Consider the following 15,242-nt stretch of genomic DNA (forward strand, 5'->3'; position numbering starts at 1 on the left):
CTGTGCCCATCCTGTGTGGTGCTGGGTCAGGTCACCGGAGGTCACAGGACTTTGCTTTTGCCCTGCAGAGCATTCCTCCAGCTGCTTTGCTGCCCTGTGGGCTGTTCTTGCAGGCACATCCTATGCATCCCTCTAGGATTTAGTGCTCCAGCTCAGCTTCCCATCAAATCAACCCCGTTTTTCTATGGCATCTTCTTCAGTGCCCTTGTGCCCAAGCTCCTGACACTGAGCTTGTGTCAGTGCCACCCCACCAGCAGCCTCCTGTGCCATCCCCAGGCGAGATTTTCTGTCCCCATCCTGCTTCACCTGCCATGATCAACAGTGCATTCACATCTCTATCCCTCAGCCTCCTGCGCTGAATCACCCCAAGTGTTTCGTAGACCACAGATCCTGTTGCTCATCCTGGACACCCTAATGAATCATTTTTTTCTCCCCAGATGCTGTGAGCAGCCTAGGGGAGGGAGCCATTTTGCTGTGGCCTGGGGTGCTTTGTCAGTGTTATACAAATAAACAGGGGTAGGTTTGAACCAGGATCTCTGGAATCATCTTCCTGCAAGTGCTGAGAGAATTTCTGGGTATATTTCGAGGGCTATCTTTGCAAACAGCATCTTTAAGAATCACTGAAGTGATGTTTGTGGTGAAATGCTCTGGGCACCTGGAGTGGACGATGAGAAAATCATCACTGGAGTCTCGTCAGAGCCAAGGATTTAAGCTGGCTTTGTGGCCCAAGTCATCTGCCACCAAGCTCAGCCATCTGAAATGTAGAGCAGATAATTTGTGCTGCTCGCTGTCACCAGCTGTCTGAGAGCCAACGGGCCCAGGTTTATAGAGGGTTTTGTGATCTCAAAACAAAGGGTGCAGAGGGGGTTCCCAGGAAAGGGAATACCCATGGCAGGGCAGCACATCCATAACACAGAACAATCTTGTTCCTGCCAAAGCCATTGCCCACAATCAGCTGATTGCTGATTTAAGCAAGGGCATTCTGCCAGGTTGGTCCTATCAGGAGCCCACAGTCACTCTTTCCTGCTCTGCACATTGGTTTGGGGCATTTTATGTGGTTTTACTCTGCAAGTTGTTTGCTCTTTGGGGGATACTACAGAATCTGGGTCCTGGAGGAAACAACAGTCAGAGGGAAGGGCACTGGGTTAGAAGTGCAATGAACGGGTCACACTGATTATTGTCTTTACAACCAGAGATTTTTCTAGGCCAGGCAGTGCAGATCAAACCTCTTCAGACAGGTATCTGACAGCACTGTGAGAGTCGTCATCAGTGGAATCAGAGCAGGTGAGGATTAGTAAATGAATTACAAAGTGGGTAAAGCACTGGCTGAGGGGAGCAGAAGGGCTGGGGACATCACCCCCACCCAGCAGAGCTGGGACCTGCACAAAAGAAGGGTCAGGCCCAGCAGCAGTGGGTTTTGCTGTGACATGATTGCCATAAGGTGCAGGGATCTCAGTCCATTGGAATCCCTGTGGGATTGCTGTGGGCACAAACCAGGGGCCAGGATGCTGAGACTTGCCCCTGGTGCTGCTGCAATCATCAACCATGGCCAGGGTGAAGACAGAGGATGCCAGGCAGGATCAGCTTGGGAGGATGCACAATCCTGCTCCTTAGTTACAATGAGAGGGGGCAGAGGAGGATGAGAAGGAAGCTGTAAGGAAATACTGGGGGGAGAAAATAGGTTTTAAACTGCAGATAATATTGGCACATGAACAAATGGGTATTAACTGGTGGGGGCTGCTGGGAGATGGGGAAATTTGTGAAGGGGATTATATGACGTGGCTGCTCAGAATAGTTGGAATAAATGACCCAGACTATCCCCTCTGGTTTTGCCCTCCCCTTATGGCACCAGGTACTTGGAGTAGCAGCAGGGCTGGTCTATCTGTATTTGAATATTAGGGTTCCAAGCAAGTAAAAATGAGAAAAACTGCGTCCAAACACTGATGTGCTTTTTCTGTTCTTGGGATGCACCAGAAAACCCTCCTGCATCAGCTTCTGGGGTCAAAACCTGCCTGCCAGTGGCCTGCAGAGGCACAGTGAGCTGTTTTGGAGGGAGATGCTTGTAAGAAGTGAAGGAATTCATTAGGCAACAGCAATTATGCTGCAAGAGTCACGAGCTGTCTCTCGATGCATTGCTCCCACACTGAGCCAGCAGAGCTGCTGGCTGGTGGCACTGGATGCTCCCAAGGTTCCTCCCAAAGCAGAGCTCCTCCTGGGAAGCATGGTCCCCTCCAAGCCCTATGCTCCCTTGCCCAGCTGGTGCCCATCATTGTGGCTCCACAGCCAGGGGCTGCTTTCCCCTGCCCACTGTGGTGTGGCATTAGGGCCAAAAGCAGCATCCTTGTGCCTCCCAGCCTCCAAACCCACCCCAGTAGCCTTTGCCCATCAGGTTCCTGCAGTCTTTCCCTGGGCACTGACCCTTCCTTCTGCCTGCAGGTGAGCAGTAACTCCAGGTCTGAGCATGACCTCTTTGGCCCATGACATTTTTTCTAAAGTTTAACAAATTATTAAAGTTAAACCTTTATCCAGCCTTTTATTTGGAATAACCAGCATTCTTCCCTTCCTTTAAAGGGAATAATGTAATTTTTCACTATTATTTAGTTGCTGCTGTTGCTGGAGTTGGGTGTCAGCTGTGCCCTGATGGATTTCCCCACCTTAACACCAGACCAGATACCACAAAACCCAAGTCAGCCATGAAATCCAAGGCAACTAATTTTATTGTGCAAATTTGAGGTTCTCCTCTTTGTAGAAATTGTCTGATGAGTCCAAGCTGCAAAAGCTTTGACAAAGCAGAAATAAGGTATTGCTGAAGAGACAGCCTGGGGTGGCCAAAACTGAGACCCTGCCCCTCCAAAACCCTGGGCATCATTTCTGCATGCTCCATCTTGGGGGGATGGCTGGAAACCTCCAAGAACACTTCCCCTTGTAAAGCCTCTGCCTTTCTTTTCCTCTACGCTTTGTCTTCTGCAGCCAGTTTGCCAAGACACAAGGCCTGAGGAGCTGAAAGGGAAAAAAGCAGGTGCAGTTTGTGCACAACCCCAGAAATGCCTGGTTTCATAGCAGTCACCACCTCAGGAAGGCCATCCTGAGCTAATGCATCAAAACACAGGGGGACCAGGAGCTTGTGTGCTATGACATCAGTTAAAAGACCAGCTGAGTGGAGGGATACAAGGCATTCAAAAGTGAGAAGAGGCTCAAACCTCCACTGGGAGGTTTGGGATCCTCTTTTTCTGCTCTTCCCACAGTGCATCCTGCTAGGTTTGTCCTAATGGCTCCTCAGTCCTAGCCCAGAAGGCACAAATCCCAGAAATGTGTTGGATGTCTTGGATGTCACATTACTGAGTCTAACATAAAAACTCGAAGCCAAAGCATGCAAAATTGCACACAGAGAATATTACAAGATCCTCCTGGCTGGAGCAATGTCAAATGACATATTCTTGATCTGCCAGCCCATCCCAGACTCAAGGATCAATTGGTGTATTCCTAGGAGTGAAGTAAAGCTTTAATTTGAGCAGATGGAGAACTAGATCCTCCACTTGGCTCTTTGCACCAGAGGAGACATTCTTCCAGCCTCCACCTGCCTTAGCAGGTCCCATCCACTCCTTACAGAGCTACCCAGACCCACCAGGAATATTCAGCATTTAATCCACCCACCAAGAGATGTGCCTTTTTTCTGCTGGCACAAGGCAATTTCAGACCATATGTGTGCTTTCCCTTAAGGGTGGGCAAGAAAAATTCTTTATTATTTTTATAGCAGAACTGCATGGCAACTACTGTGAAAGGCCAAGTGTGAATGGCAGAGAACTACGAGGAGTCGAGAAGAGCTCGTGCCCTCTCCTCTGAGACAGAAAACCTGCTATTACAAAGATGGAGAGTGGGGAGGACAATTAGAAGAAGGGTAGTAAAAAAAAAAAGCTTATTGTAAAAGCAGAGATAAAAGCTCAGGTTTGCCTGATGAATGCTGAGATCAGGAGATCGGGGGCACCACACATGGTCTCAAGGAGGGTCAATCCTTACAGGGATTTCAAAGGAAATTAAGTAGCAGCTTTAGAGGTACTAGCAGGATGAAACTGTGAATAACAGCGTCATAAATGGATCTGAGAGAAGCAGTATGGCTGGGCAAGGCGGGAGCAGGCGAGAAGGACATCACCACTAGCTCAGTTATTTCTAGCACACACCAAAAGAGAGCATCAAGAACAGATAGCAGAGGCGATGTGGCAGCGTGGGCAGCCAGAGACACACACAGCGAAACCACGCAGCTTCCTGAGCCCCAGCAAAGGATGGGGATTGCTCAGGAGCCTGAGGACCCACTTTATGCATGACAGCTGCTGGAGCAGGCACTCTAAACCCTGACAAGAGCCTTTCTCCTGGGGCACCTCTGAGTTATCCTGATCTCTTGTCCAATGTAGGGAGCAATTGGGGAAGTGAAAGGCCATTGTAATGACGGCTTCATAAGAGGGATGGATGCATCCCCCACTCTGGGTCTGGCCAAGTGAGAGTCAGGCTCTGACAGCATCCCTAAGGACATGGAGCCCTTAGCTGCAAACATCTACCAGCCCCACAGAATGTGTGGCCCTGCTGTAAATCACAGCCCCATGTCACGCCTTGGGACAAGGGACAACAGGCAGCAATAGCAGGTGGCAGCCGAGGGCCTGGCAGGAGAGCCTGGAACCACTGCTCCAGGGGAGAGCTACATGTATTAATTATTGACTAGTGAAAGAAGAGATAGGAGATTTCACTGGCCTCTGTGTATCTCTCTGTGCTGGCAGATTTCTGCACCCCAATTAAATGATGGTTGGGCAAGGACAGGGGCAGTACCTCCACTCAGCATTGGGCTGGGGCATTTGGCTGACCATAAGGAGTGATGCCAGTTACACTAGAAACTTCCTGGGTCCAACAGCAAAATCACAGTTTTAGAAGTCACCCAGGTTCCATGAGAGATCTTCTCCTCCTCCAGAGTACAGCTGCTCCAGACCAGCTCTAGCCCATCACCACCACCACCACAACTCTGTCCATTAAAAAAAGTAAAAAAGATAGGCAATAGCTTCCAAACATTTTTTCAATATCTTTATATCACTCTTGTGCAGCAAGAAATGCCTGCCCATGGCAGACAGGCAGCACAACTATCACTTGGAAAATGAGTTAGTCCTTCAAAAAGGACTGCAGCAGACTTTTAAAGGCAGGTGAAATTTTATAAAAGGATTACTTTGGGATTAGCCTGAAAGGAGAGAGAGCAGGTGTTCCTAGGAGCTTTTGCAGACCAAAATCCAGGGCTGTCTTGGCCCCCACCCTTTAAAACCCTCTCTGAACCCTGCCAAGTCTGTCCAAGGGGTGATTTACACTGGTGCTGCCACTGGAACAAACTGGATGGAAAACACCTGCAATGTGGGGAAACAGCTGCTGTGTGTGATACCACCAGAACAATGTCAAAATACACCCACCAAAGGGGACTTGCCATTTGTGCTTGGAGAAGTAGCTCTGTTTTCTTCTGTTCAGCCCTACATGGGGACCCCACACCTACATGAGATGATTCCCATGGAAGGGGGGAAGGGATGCTCACTCTCTACCCCAGGGGTTTCTCATGACATCTCACACCACCTGGCTTTGCACCTAAACATTTGCTATGTTCTGCAAATATGCAAAATAAAGCACTCCAGAAATCTTACCTCTTATCTAACCAAATCTCCAAATGATGGGGTGGATATTTTCCCCACTTTTACAGGAGTGAATTTGACAACATCACTGTGGGCACCCAACGTCTGCACCCCTGGGCCACACTCCCCTGGCTGTGCCACGCTGCACTGAGGGCAGTCTGCAACCACAGGCTGCTGATAAAAGGTCCAGGGATCTCCCACGTTGTGAGCACTGCCTTGGCCACATGCCTGGAAGCAGGGACCGTGCCGATGGTGTGGGTGGTGGGGCTGAGCCACTGGCTCACCCCATCTCACCCCAACTCCCATTTCTGTGGGCCCACGGGTCTGCACTCAGACTTTCCACTTTTGTCCCCATTGCCTTGCAGAGAAAAATCTGACAGTGAGACTTCAGGACGAGCTCAAAGGCTGAACAAAGTACAAGAGAAGGGAAATAAAGAGAGCATGCCCTTAACTGGCTGTGTTTAGAAGGCTGCAGTGGATGAGGGTGTTGGACCATGGCTGCTGGACGTGCAGAGATGCCAATACTGCAAACCTTCTTCCCTTCTCACTCCTTCTGTGTTGCCTCTATGATTCTGTGTGCTTTCCACTGCCCACCCTTTTTATTTTTTTGTACCCCACAGCCACATGCCATAAAGCCTCCATTCCTCTTGGGCCACTTCCCTTGGAATGCCTGCCCTTGGACCATTCCCTTGGGCATACTTTTCTCTGTGGAAGTGCCTTTAAAGAGAAATTATCCTGAAACTAAGCTGGAAGGGAGAGGGATCAAAATCATGACTATTCTGGCTTCAAACATGGGATGTCACACTGGGAAAAATGGTACCTGCTATTGATGGCTGAATCAGCACTAATTCATACAAAGCATTCCAAAAATTGCTAGAGAAGTGTTGTGCAGGTGCACAAGGAGGATCAAGAAATGCAGTAGGTAACAGAAGATGTTGCCATTAGGCACAAGATCTGCAGTACAGACTCTGGAGGGCCATACACATCCTCATCTTCTGGAAGAGGGGATGAGATTTTTAAACCATGTGATTTTAAGCAATCAATACTGGCTGACTTTGGTGTGCTTTCAGCAATGACCTCTTGTCACCTTAAGGTGAGGTCATGGAAAGCCTTCTGCCCTACAGTGAGCCAGCAGAGAGGTGCCCCAAGTGTCCAGGTCTCCAGTGGCTGCAACTGGGGTTGATTAGAGCAGTCACACCACCAGCTCAATCCCTGCACAATTAGAAAGCCAGTGACTTTCTGGCTGATGTTTTAATGGGAGTGTTCGCCCATGCATGCTTGTAAAGCAGGAATCGTTTCTTATCTCAGCTAGTCAGTGGAGTTAATAAAAGCCAAGTACATTCTGAGTCCTTCACTTGCCTGGATGTACCCTATGGCTCAGCCTAGCTCCCACCTCTGCCTCTGCTCAGCCCTTGCTTTCCCAGCTGAAATCCTGCTCTTAGGGATGGCCAGTCGCCTGCAGGTGCTGGACACACCCGAGCCTGGCAGCATCATTCTGTCCCGCTCTGCTGCCGGCACACCAGGCTCTGCCTTCTTCTCCACTCTTCTTCAGGCCACAGCTAAATCTAGATGATGCTTGGTGCTCTCCCCCCTACATCAGCCCATTCTGGGATGCCAAATGCAGTAATGGGACAAGTGGTGGCATCGTTGATGTGGCAGCAGCCATGCGGTGCTGCCGGCACGGAGGAGGTGCCATATGGCCACGGGAGAGGCTGTGTTGAGCAGCACTGCACGGGGAGCTGGCCCAGCCCCGGCATGTGCAGTGGGAAGGGCATGTGACCGATGAAATCTTTCAGCCATGCTTCCCAAAAATAGCCCGCTGGCCCCCAGCACTTGGAAGCCGCGGGGATTTCATTGCATGCAGTGTGAGGCACTGTCCTCTCTCAGGTGATTCAGGTCCCCGTGATGCTGCAGGCTCTAGGTACCAATTAACACTTACTAATACAGCACTCCTAAACGCCGCCACTACCTCTCTTCTCTGCTCTCCAGATAGTTCCGGTCCCTGAGAGCCGGCGAGCCCCACGGAGCCCCACGACAGCCAGGTGTGAGCAGGTCCCCACGCCCCAGCACATCTCTGGGGCGATGCTTCTCCCCAGCCGCTCCCACAGGGCTCCTCAGTGGAGCCAGACCGACCCGACCGGCCGGGCAGGAGCGGGGTTTTGTGCTGCAAACGTAGCACCGTGTTTCGGGTGCTGTTGTCACGGATGGAAGAGGAGCCAGGAGGGTGTTGGAGGTCACTTGCTGCCAGCCTGGTGCTAGTAGAGTCCACTCCGCCTATTCCCTCAAAATTCATTGCAAATGAGTCCTGGAAGTGCAAATCGTTGCCCTTCTCCTCAGTCTGGGTCAGGTCCTGCGCTGCCTCCTCTGGGTGCAGCTGCTCTTTCTCACTTCCCTGACTGCAAAACAAGGGGACAACAAGCTGTAGTGTGCGCAGCCCTGACCCCAGGTCTGCAGGGCTGGATATGGAGGCAGTGAGGGAGGCTGGTACATCCCTTGCCTGCTCTCCGCCGTCAATTTACTTTGGAAAAAATTAATTTATTAATTGTTTTTAGAGTCTGAACTCGGAGCTTTCTGGAGGGCACTGCTCAATAGAGTAGGAGTCATTTGACATTAAACCGCTGGTGCTTCACGCCGAGGGGCTCCTTTGGAGTGCGGGGCTGTGCCTGCAGCGCTGGCCCCATCGCCCCCAGGGCTGGGAGCCCGCCCGTCACGCTGGGTTCCTGATCAGGGACGGACCCTCGGGCAGTGGCGCGAGGTGACACGGGGTGACAAGAGGCAGGACAGGCCTGGCTGTGCCTCTGTGTCCTGAGGGCGGCTGCAGCTGTGCCCCCGCCGCTACACGGGCACCGCCAGTGCCACCATCCCCGGGGCTGCGGTGCGAGCACCTCCGGCGCGGCAGCCGGTGCTCCTTTCCAAGGGGTCGTTCCCCGTTACGGAGCAGTAACACATCCCGGGGCTGCTGAGCGCCGACCCGCCGGTGCCCCCCGCCCCGGGACAAGCCCGGCCCTGCCCCGCCGGCCGCCCCCCCCCGCGCAGCCGCCGGCGCTCGCACTCCGCAGGCGCGGCCGGGCCGGGCCGCCCCGCCGGGGCGCGGGGGGGGCGGGACGGCGGCGGCCCGTGGGGCGACACAGCGGCGGGGCGGGCGGCGACAGCGCTGGGACCGCGGCGGCCGCCGGGCTCGCCGGCAGACGGACGGACGGACAGACGCAGCGCCGCACGGGGAGGCGGCGGGGCATGGGGAAGCGCGGCCGGCCGCGGAGGGAGCCGCGGAGCGAGCCACGGAGCGCAGGGGCGGCCGGCGGGGCCCGGTGCCCCCTCGGGGACATCTGCAACACGAGCCCCGCGGCGGGCATGGACACCTTCCTCTACAACGTGCAGGTGCTCCTGGAGGCCGCCAGCTACCTGGAACGGATCGAGAAGGAGAATAAAAGTAAGTGCGGGCTGGCGGCCGTGGCCGCGCGTGTGCGTGACCGCGGGGCGGTCAAGGGGAGTAAGAAAAATAACCCAAACTTTCGGCTGGCTGCAGGGGCCGGCTGCGCAGTGACAAAGGGCGCCGGGGCCGGCCTGCACCCCCCGCGGCAGAGGCGTGCGTGCGACCCCCGCCGCCACTGGCGAGATCGGGCCCGGGGGGAAAGTTTGGGATGGAGAGTGGAGCGGGACGGCGCGGGGAGGGGGTGCGCATCTCCGGTTCTTGGGGAGAGCGGGCTCAGAGGGGACACCGAGAGGGGCCGGGGGGGCGGCAGGCCCCGCACGGAGCCAGAGCCGGTGGCGGAGCCGGAGCGGCGGGGGAGGAGGCGATGACACGTCCCCGCTCCCCCCGCCGGGGCATGGGCAGAGTCACGTAGGCAAGTGGCAGCGCTCGCCAGGTAGCCGGCGGGGAGGAGAGGGCAGGGCAGAGCAGTGCAGTGCAGGGCAGGGCGAGCGTCCGGTGCGGGGCGGTGGCCAGCCGCGCCGCTAGCCTCCTGCTCCGCGGGCGCGGAGGGTGCGCGTAGCCCGCGGCTTTGCCCCGCGGAGCGGTCTCCCGAGCGGGCACGCGAGCTGCGAGGGTCGGCGGCACCGCCAGGCAGAAGCGCTTTGGGAACAAAGGGGCGGCCGTGGCCCGCGGCGGAGCGCGGCCGCGGACCCCGCGCAGTGGCGGAGCGCACTCCAGCGGCGCTGCGCCCGGCGCGCCCCGCCCCGCGGGCGGACACATGGTTCGCACATGGAGCCAGCGCGCCGCGCTCATTGGCCGCCGCCTGCCGGGGGCGGGGCCGCGCGCCCCGCTCCGCCAATGCGCGGCGCCGGGGTCCCCCGTGTGACGTCACGCGTTGCTGAGCGGGCCGGGGGGGGCGCGGGGCCGGGGGCTCGGCCGGGGGGGCTCGGCCCGGGGGCTCCTGCGGGCCCGGGGGTGTCACATGCGAACCTCGCCGGGAGCCCCGGGCTCCGCTCCGCCACCGCCGCCTTGCCCTTGTTTTCCTCGGGTTTCTCTGTTTACTCTTTGTTTTAGCCTTTATTTTTATTTTTTGAATTTTCTACTTTTTTCTTTTTTTTTTTTTTTCTTTTTTTTATTTCTCTGCCCTCCGCGTTTCCATGTTTGGTGGTTTTTTTCCCTCTTTTTTTCCTCCGCGGAGCATGTGCTGCGTTTTGTTTTCCGTTTCACTTTACAAAGGGATCAGCGAGTCCCTCGCCGCGCGTCTCCATCGCACCATCGCCCTCTCCTCGCCGTTCATCCCCTATGGCAGCTATAGGTGCAGGTGACGATATAGGGTGCCCTTGTTCTGCAGGAAAAGCTGCGTGCACACAGGCTTCCAGGGAAAGGGATCCCACTGCGGAGGAGCTGCTCTGCCGCTAAAGCTGCAGCCAAAAGCCCTTGCTCTTTGCTCGCCCAGAACAAATCCAGGCTGCTCTTCTGTTTTTGAAAGTTGAGTTAATATTGGGGAGGGATTTTTCTCGTGTGTTAGTTGTTGTTTCGTAATGAATCTGCAAAGCCAAGCGTCTGAGGAGCTGAGCTGCACCGCAAGCAGCAGCTGCGAGCAGGAAAATGACAGGAGATACCAGCAAGAATTGGGTTTGCATATGAAAACAGCAGCACCCCTGGTTTAGAAATTGAGTGTGAGACCGCTGGTTTAGTTTTGTTTTTTTTCTCAACAAGCACTCTTGTTGTGAAAGGGAACTGTCAAAATCATGGGGTTTTTTTCTGGGGTGGGGGGAGATAGAATTTTCCTTGATGTTGAGATGGATAGTATCTGATCTTTTATATGCTCCATTTAAAAATGCATCATTTTATACCGTTCCTTGTTTGGAACTAGAAAATGAGTAGGACAGCAGGATACAGGATTTTTTATTGCTAGATTTTTAAAAGAGGTGTTTGCATCTAAACAACTCCATTCCTGAACACTTGTTTTCACTGAAGCTTTCACTAGTAATTGTTGAGGTCATAATGTTGGAAATCATCACTTTTATTAGGCAATTCTGCAAAACCTTTCAATATTTTAATGTGCAATCAGGACATTTTAGGGTGAAAAGTCCCATTTAACCAAAGGTTCAGCTGGTGAACGTGCTGTTCAGAACGTGACCGTCATAAACCAGGCAGCTTTTACGTGTTGCTCCCAAACAAAGAAAAATGCTGCTGGGATTGGAAAACAATCTCTGAGCATTACTGGCCCTATCTAAACTAAGGAACAGCTGCAGAAGCGGGAGGGTTATATCCTAATGCATATACATCTCATTTCTGGGAAGGGATTTGCATGTGGAGCTCAGGTTATTGCACCAAGAGAATGCCATGCCCTTTCGTCTGCCAGGGCAGGGGTCATTCCTCAGTGCTGGCAGCATGGCAGAGATGTTGCTAATGGCTGGTCACTCCTCATTACAGTCTCTGATCTCACAATTAGCAATAATAGGGGAGCCCAGCTCAAAAAAGTTTGGTGATGGAGACTGGCAGACTCAGTTGCAGTCAGACTTGGTGCTTGCCTGCTTCCTGCAGGATGCCCAGGTCATTTGACCACGGTGTTATGCAGGGCTGTAATGAGCTATTTTAGTGTTACTCCCATCAGGAAGGTGGCTGAGTCACAGCCCTGTTGTGCCAGGTGCTGTACATGCAGGGGAGTGACAGTGCCCTGCCCCACGGAAACAGAGTCTTAAAAAAATAGAGGTGACAGGTAGATGTTTGTGTCTTCCTGGCCAGGATGGGTGACAGGGACAGAGCTGGGTAAACCACCAAGATGCTTGCTGGGATCAGCATCACAGTGGTATGGAAGCTGAAGGGCTTCAGTAGCCAAGGGAAGGAATTTAAGGAAGGGCTATTAAGGCTCTGAGAGCTCAAGTGGTTTTCCTCGTAGTTTTACGGTTTCTGATAAACCACACTCAGTGTCCTCATTCATTCTTCCAAGCCTTTGCTGGCTGTGCCGGGTTATTCACCTTCTCAAAACACTCTCCTCAGCAGGAGCAGATGCTTTTTGGTGGAGGGGCCCCCTGAGAGGTGGACACAACCTCTTCTCTTGTAGATCCAAATGCTTGGATATCCCAGATGTGCATGTCACACCTTCTGGTGATAGAGGAACAACTGCAAGGATGTTTTCAGCCTCCAAAACACACCTACCCTTGTCTGCAGGTCAGTGGTGCAAGGCAGACAGTGGAGCCTTCCATGCCTGGGGCGGGCCTTTCAGATAAGGCAGGAGTTTCCTACCTGCCTAAAGCTCAGGCAGAAATATGGAGATGATTAAGATTCGCATTTATAGGTCCCACATCCTATCGTTGTAGTCATGAATAATAGCAGAGGGGCCATGGGTTGGCCGGGTGGTGTGGAAACAGAACCACAGGGCAGAGAGCCGTGGAGCAGGGTAGGATGAACTGTCAGGGCTATGGCAGGGGGAGACGGTGTTCAGCAGTGGCCTCTCAGCAACCCCTTAGAGTATTCACTTATATTTTAAAATATTAGAATAGAAATTACCTGTGTTACAGTGCAGTGACAGGGGAGGTTAGAATCCTCTTATCAGACTTGGGTATGCTGGAGTATTTTACCTGCTGAAATATAACTGAATTATTTTTCCAGTTGAACCTCTGGGAGTGAATAACAGTGCTGCCTACCTTCTTGCTGCAGTTCTCATGGTGAGACCACAAAACCCAATCCCAACACATCTTGCTAACTTACATGTACAGGTTTCCAAATGACCTGTTTCTAGAAATTTAAGCTTGGTATCCAAGGAATAGAAATGTCGCATGAAGAAAGTTACAGTGGCTGTTTTCAGAAATGAAAGTTGTGCTGAGGGCAGCTCTGTTGATATATCTGTAACCTCTGCAAATGCCACTTCATGAATAAATATGGCTGAAAATCTGTAGCAGCTGAGATGCTGGAATTTGGAAGATGTTTTTAAAGGAGTAAACTCAGCTGAGGTTTAGTATGTGACAGGCATCCCCTTTGTGTGTGTGGACTCATGTTTTTGTCAGTAGGAGTTGCACAAACATGTGATGAATCCTTTGGATACGATGACTTATCTGTAATAGGCATGGTAATACATTCTGATCTCACTACAGATACAGACCTGTGTTGCCATATCCTCTTCCAAAAGCATGAAGACAATCAAGTCTCTGTAACAGGGGTGACAAGTTCACAAGTCTAATAGAGGTGTGCGTGCATGGGACAGGAGACCTTGGCCCCTCACAGGAGACAGCTAGATCTTCGAGTGCTGGCTATTTTTATTGATCTTCTGACCAGGAATAACAAATGGATGATCTTAGATTTGTCCTTTGCTCCTGAATAATTCTCTCTGAGGGAGAGGACAACTGAGCCTTAGGGATGAGTTAACAGTATCTTCATCATGTGGCTCCTTCCATTGTTTATGTGCTGCTTAGGATCTTTTTCTGACATACCAAAGAAATGTCAGAAACCTGTAATTAGCAGAGGGCAGAAGAAGCTGAGGCTGCCTTTGTGTGCAGAGCTCCCATTGTATCAGTGAGGGCTGAATACATGGTTCAAGGTCAGTGTAGGTGATCTTGGATCTTATGGTGATGTGATCTGTAGAGCAGTGTGGGACCCCTTTATTTATATATTTTTCATCCAACTCACAGTAAACCCCTTTCATTCCTCCTGGTTCATGACCTGGCCACAGTGATTCATGTGTTAGCCACTTCCAGGTTGGGGGATTTTGACTCATGCTGTTTGGACCTCAGCTTAGAATTCAGAAGGAAGCCACAGCAGGAGAAATGATAGGGCAGAGGTAAAACCATGGAACTATGCCAGAAGCAGCACTGAGAACTGATCACATCCCTTGTCAGCAGAGCGTCCTGAGAGCTGGGAGAGAAGCACCTTCTGCTGCTGGCTGAAGAACCTTACCTTCTTGTTATTTCGCTGAAGGACTGTATGTTTTTTCTAATGGGAATTCCTCTTAATTTTGCAGCTGGATCAGTTAAGTGACTTAATCAAAGTCCCAGAGTAAGTCACTGACTCAGTATAAATTTGGGCACAGCACAGGTCTGAAAACAGAGCACATCTCCTGGAGAGAAGGAGCAAGTGGCCCAAAGAACCAATGGCTCTGCGGCTTTTACCTTATTGTTTGGCAGAGCTTAGTCTTTGAATCAGAGTGTGCACTTTATTCCTGTTCAAACTCTTGGATATCCCAGAGGTTTGGTTCTGAGAAACATCTGTCCTCAGTGGTGGATGGGTTCCTAATACCGGTGGGAGCGCTGAAATGGATTATCTGATGCCTTGTGAAAGAATGAAGCTCCCAGATGAGAAATGAGGCCATGTCCTACAGGCACTTGTAGGTACCTTAGCGAAGGTATTGCAAGCCTTGGAAAGGAGTTGAGCAGGTGAGACTTGGGTTGTTCTCCAGTCTGCTGCTGCAAGTCCTGTGATACTGAGCTATTACAGTCATGACTACAAGAAGAGGGACCTGTTTGTTGCAGTGTGTGCTGACATGTTCAGATGTTGTTCCCCTCACTAGAGAAACAGGAGTGGTAAGGATCTGCTGTTCCCAGAAATCTGGGGAATCGATGAATTTTTGTAGTGCTCTGAAAGTGTCAGAAGATGGTTTCTACTAGGGATCTCTGTTCATGCTTTGATTACACAAATGTTAGATTTCAAGGATTCAAAAACAGTATTTAGAGTTTGGAGGGTTTGTGTGAAGATGGCAAAGGAAGTGCTTACGACTGCTGCCATCTTGATGTTCCTCCCAGAAAATGCAAATGGTTGGGGACAGGAAGATTTTAGCAAAAGCCAAATACAGAATGAAAAACAAGGCAGCTTAGCCAAAGGGATTGCCCTTATTGAAAATAACTTCCACGTTGCAAAGCATTGTGTTATTTCTAAGGTTTGTGTTCAAAGCAGAGGGCTGGGCATCTTGATTTGTGAGACGTGTTCCTGTTCCACCTCTGACTTAGGGTGTGTCTTCATGTGAGCAATTATGCTGCTTACACCTCAGTTTCCCTTCCTGCTGAGTGGAAAGAAAATAGCTAAAGTAATTTCGGGTTTGAGAAGCTTAAAACATTACTTTGAGAAAGCTCTTAGAAAATTTCCCTGATGGAAGTTGCTAGTTTAATGCAAGTGATGGTGATGTTGATAAAAAACAGATCACATCTGTTGTACTTGATGAAAATAGTACAGCAGCATTT

The 15,242-nt window shown here is 51.7% G+C and overlaps 1 protein-coding gene across 2 annotated transcripts in view; it reads left to right on the forward strand.

Annotated features, from left to right (window-relative positions):
• Positions 1 to 8,786: 8,786 nt before the first annotated feature.
• The window catches only part of MXI1 (MAX interactor 1, dimerization protein), a 55,670-nt gene continuing 49,214 nt past the window's right edge, over positions 8,787 to 15,242 (forward strand). The window contains exon 1 of one of the 2 annotated variants that reach the window (XM_088169323.1): positions 8,787 to 9,084. In XM_088169323.1, the coding sequence (XP_088025449.1) occupies positions 8,889 to 9,084 (196 nt within the window). In that variant the 5' untranslated portion in view covers positions 8,787 to 8,888. The remainder of the gene's footprint in view (positions 9,085 to 15,242) is intronic. The other variant, XM_014872471.2, reaches the window with a different exon arrangement.

This window comes from Sturnus vulgaris, chromosome 8, assembly GCF_052056855.1.
Source record: "Sturnus vulgaris isolate bStuVul1 chromosome 8, bStuVul1.hap1, whole genome shotgun sequence".
NCBI lineage: Eukaryota > Metazoa > Chordata > Aves > Passeriformes > Sturnidae > Sturnus > Sturnus vulgaris.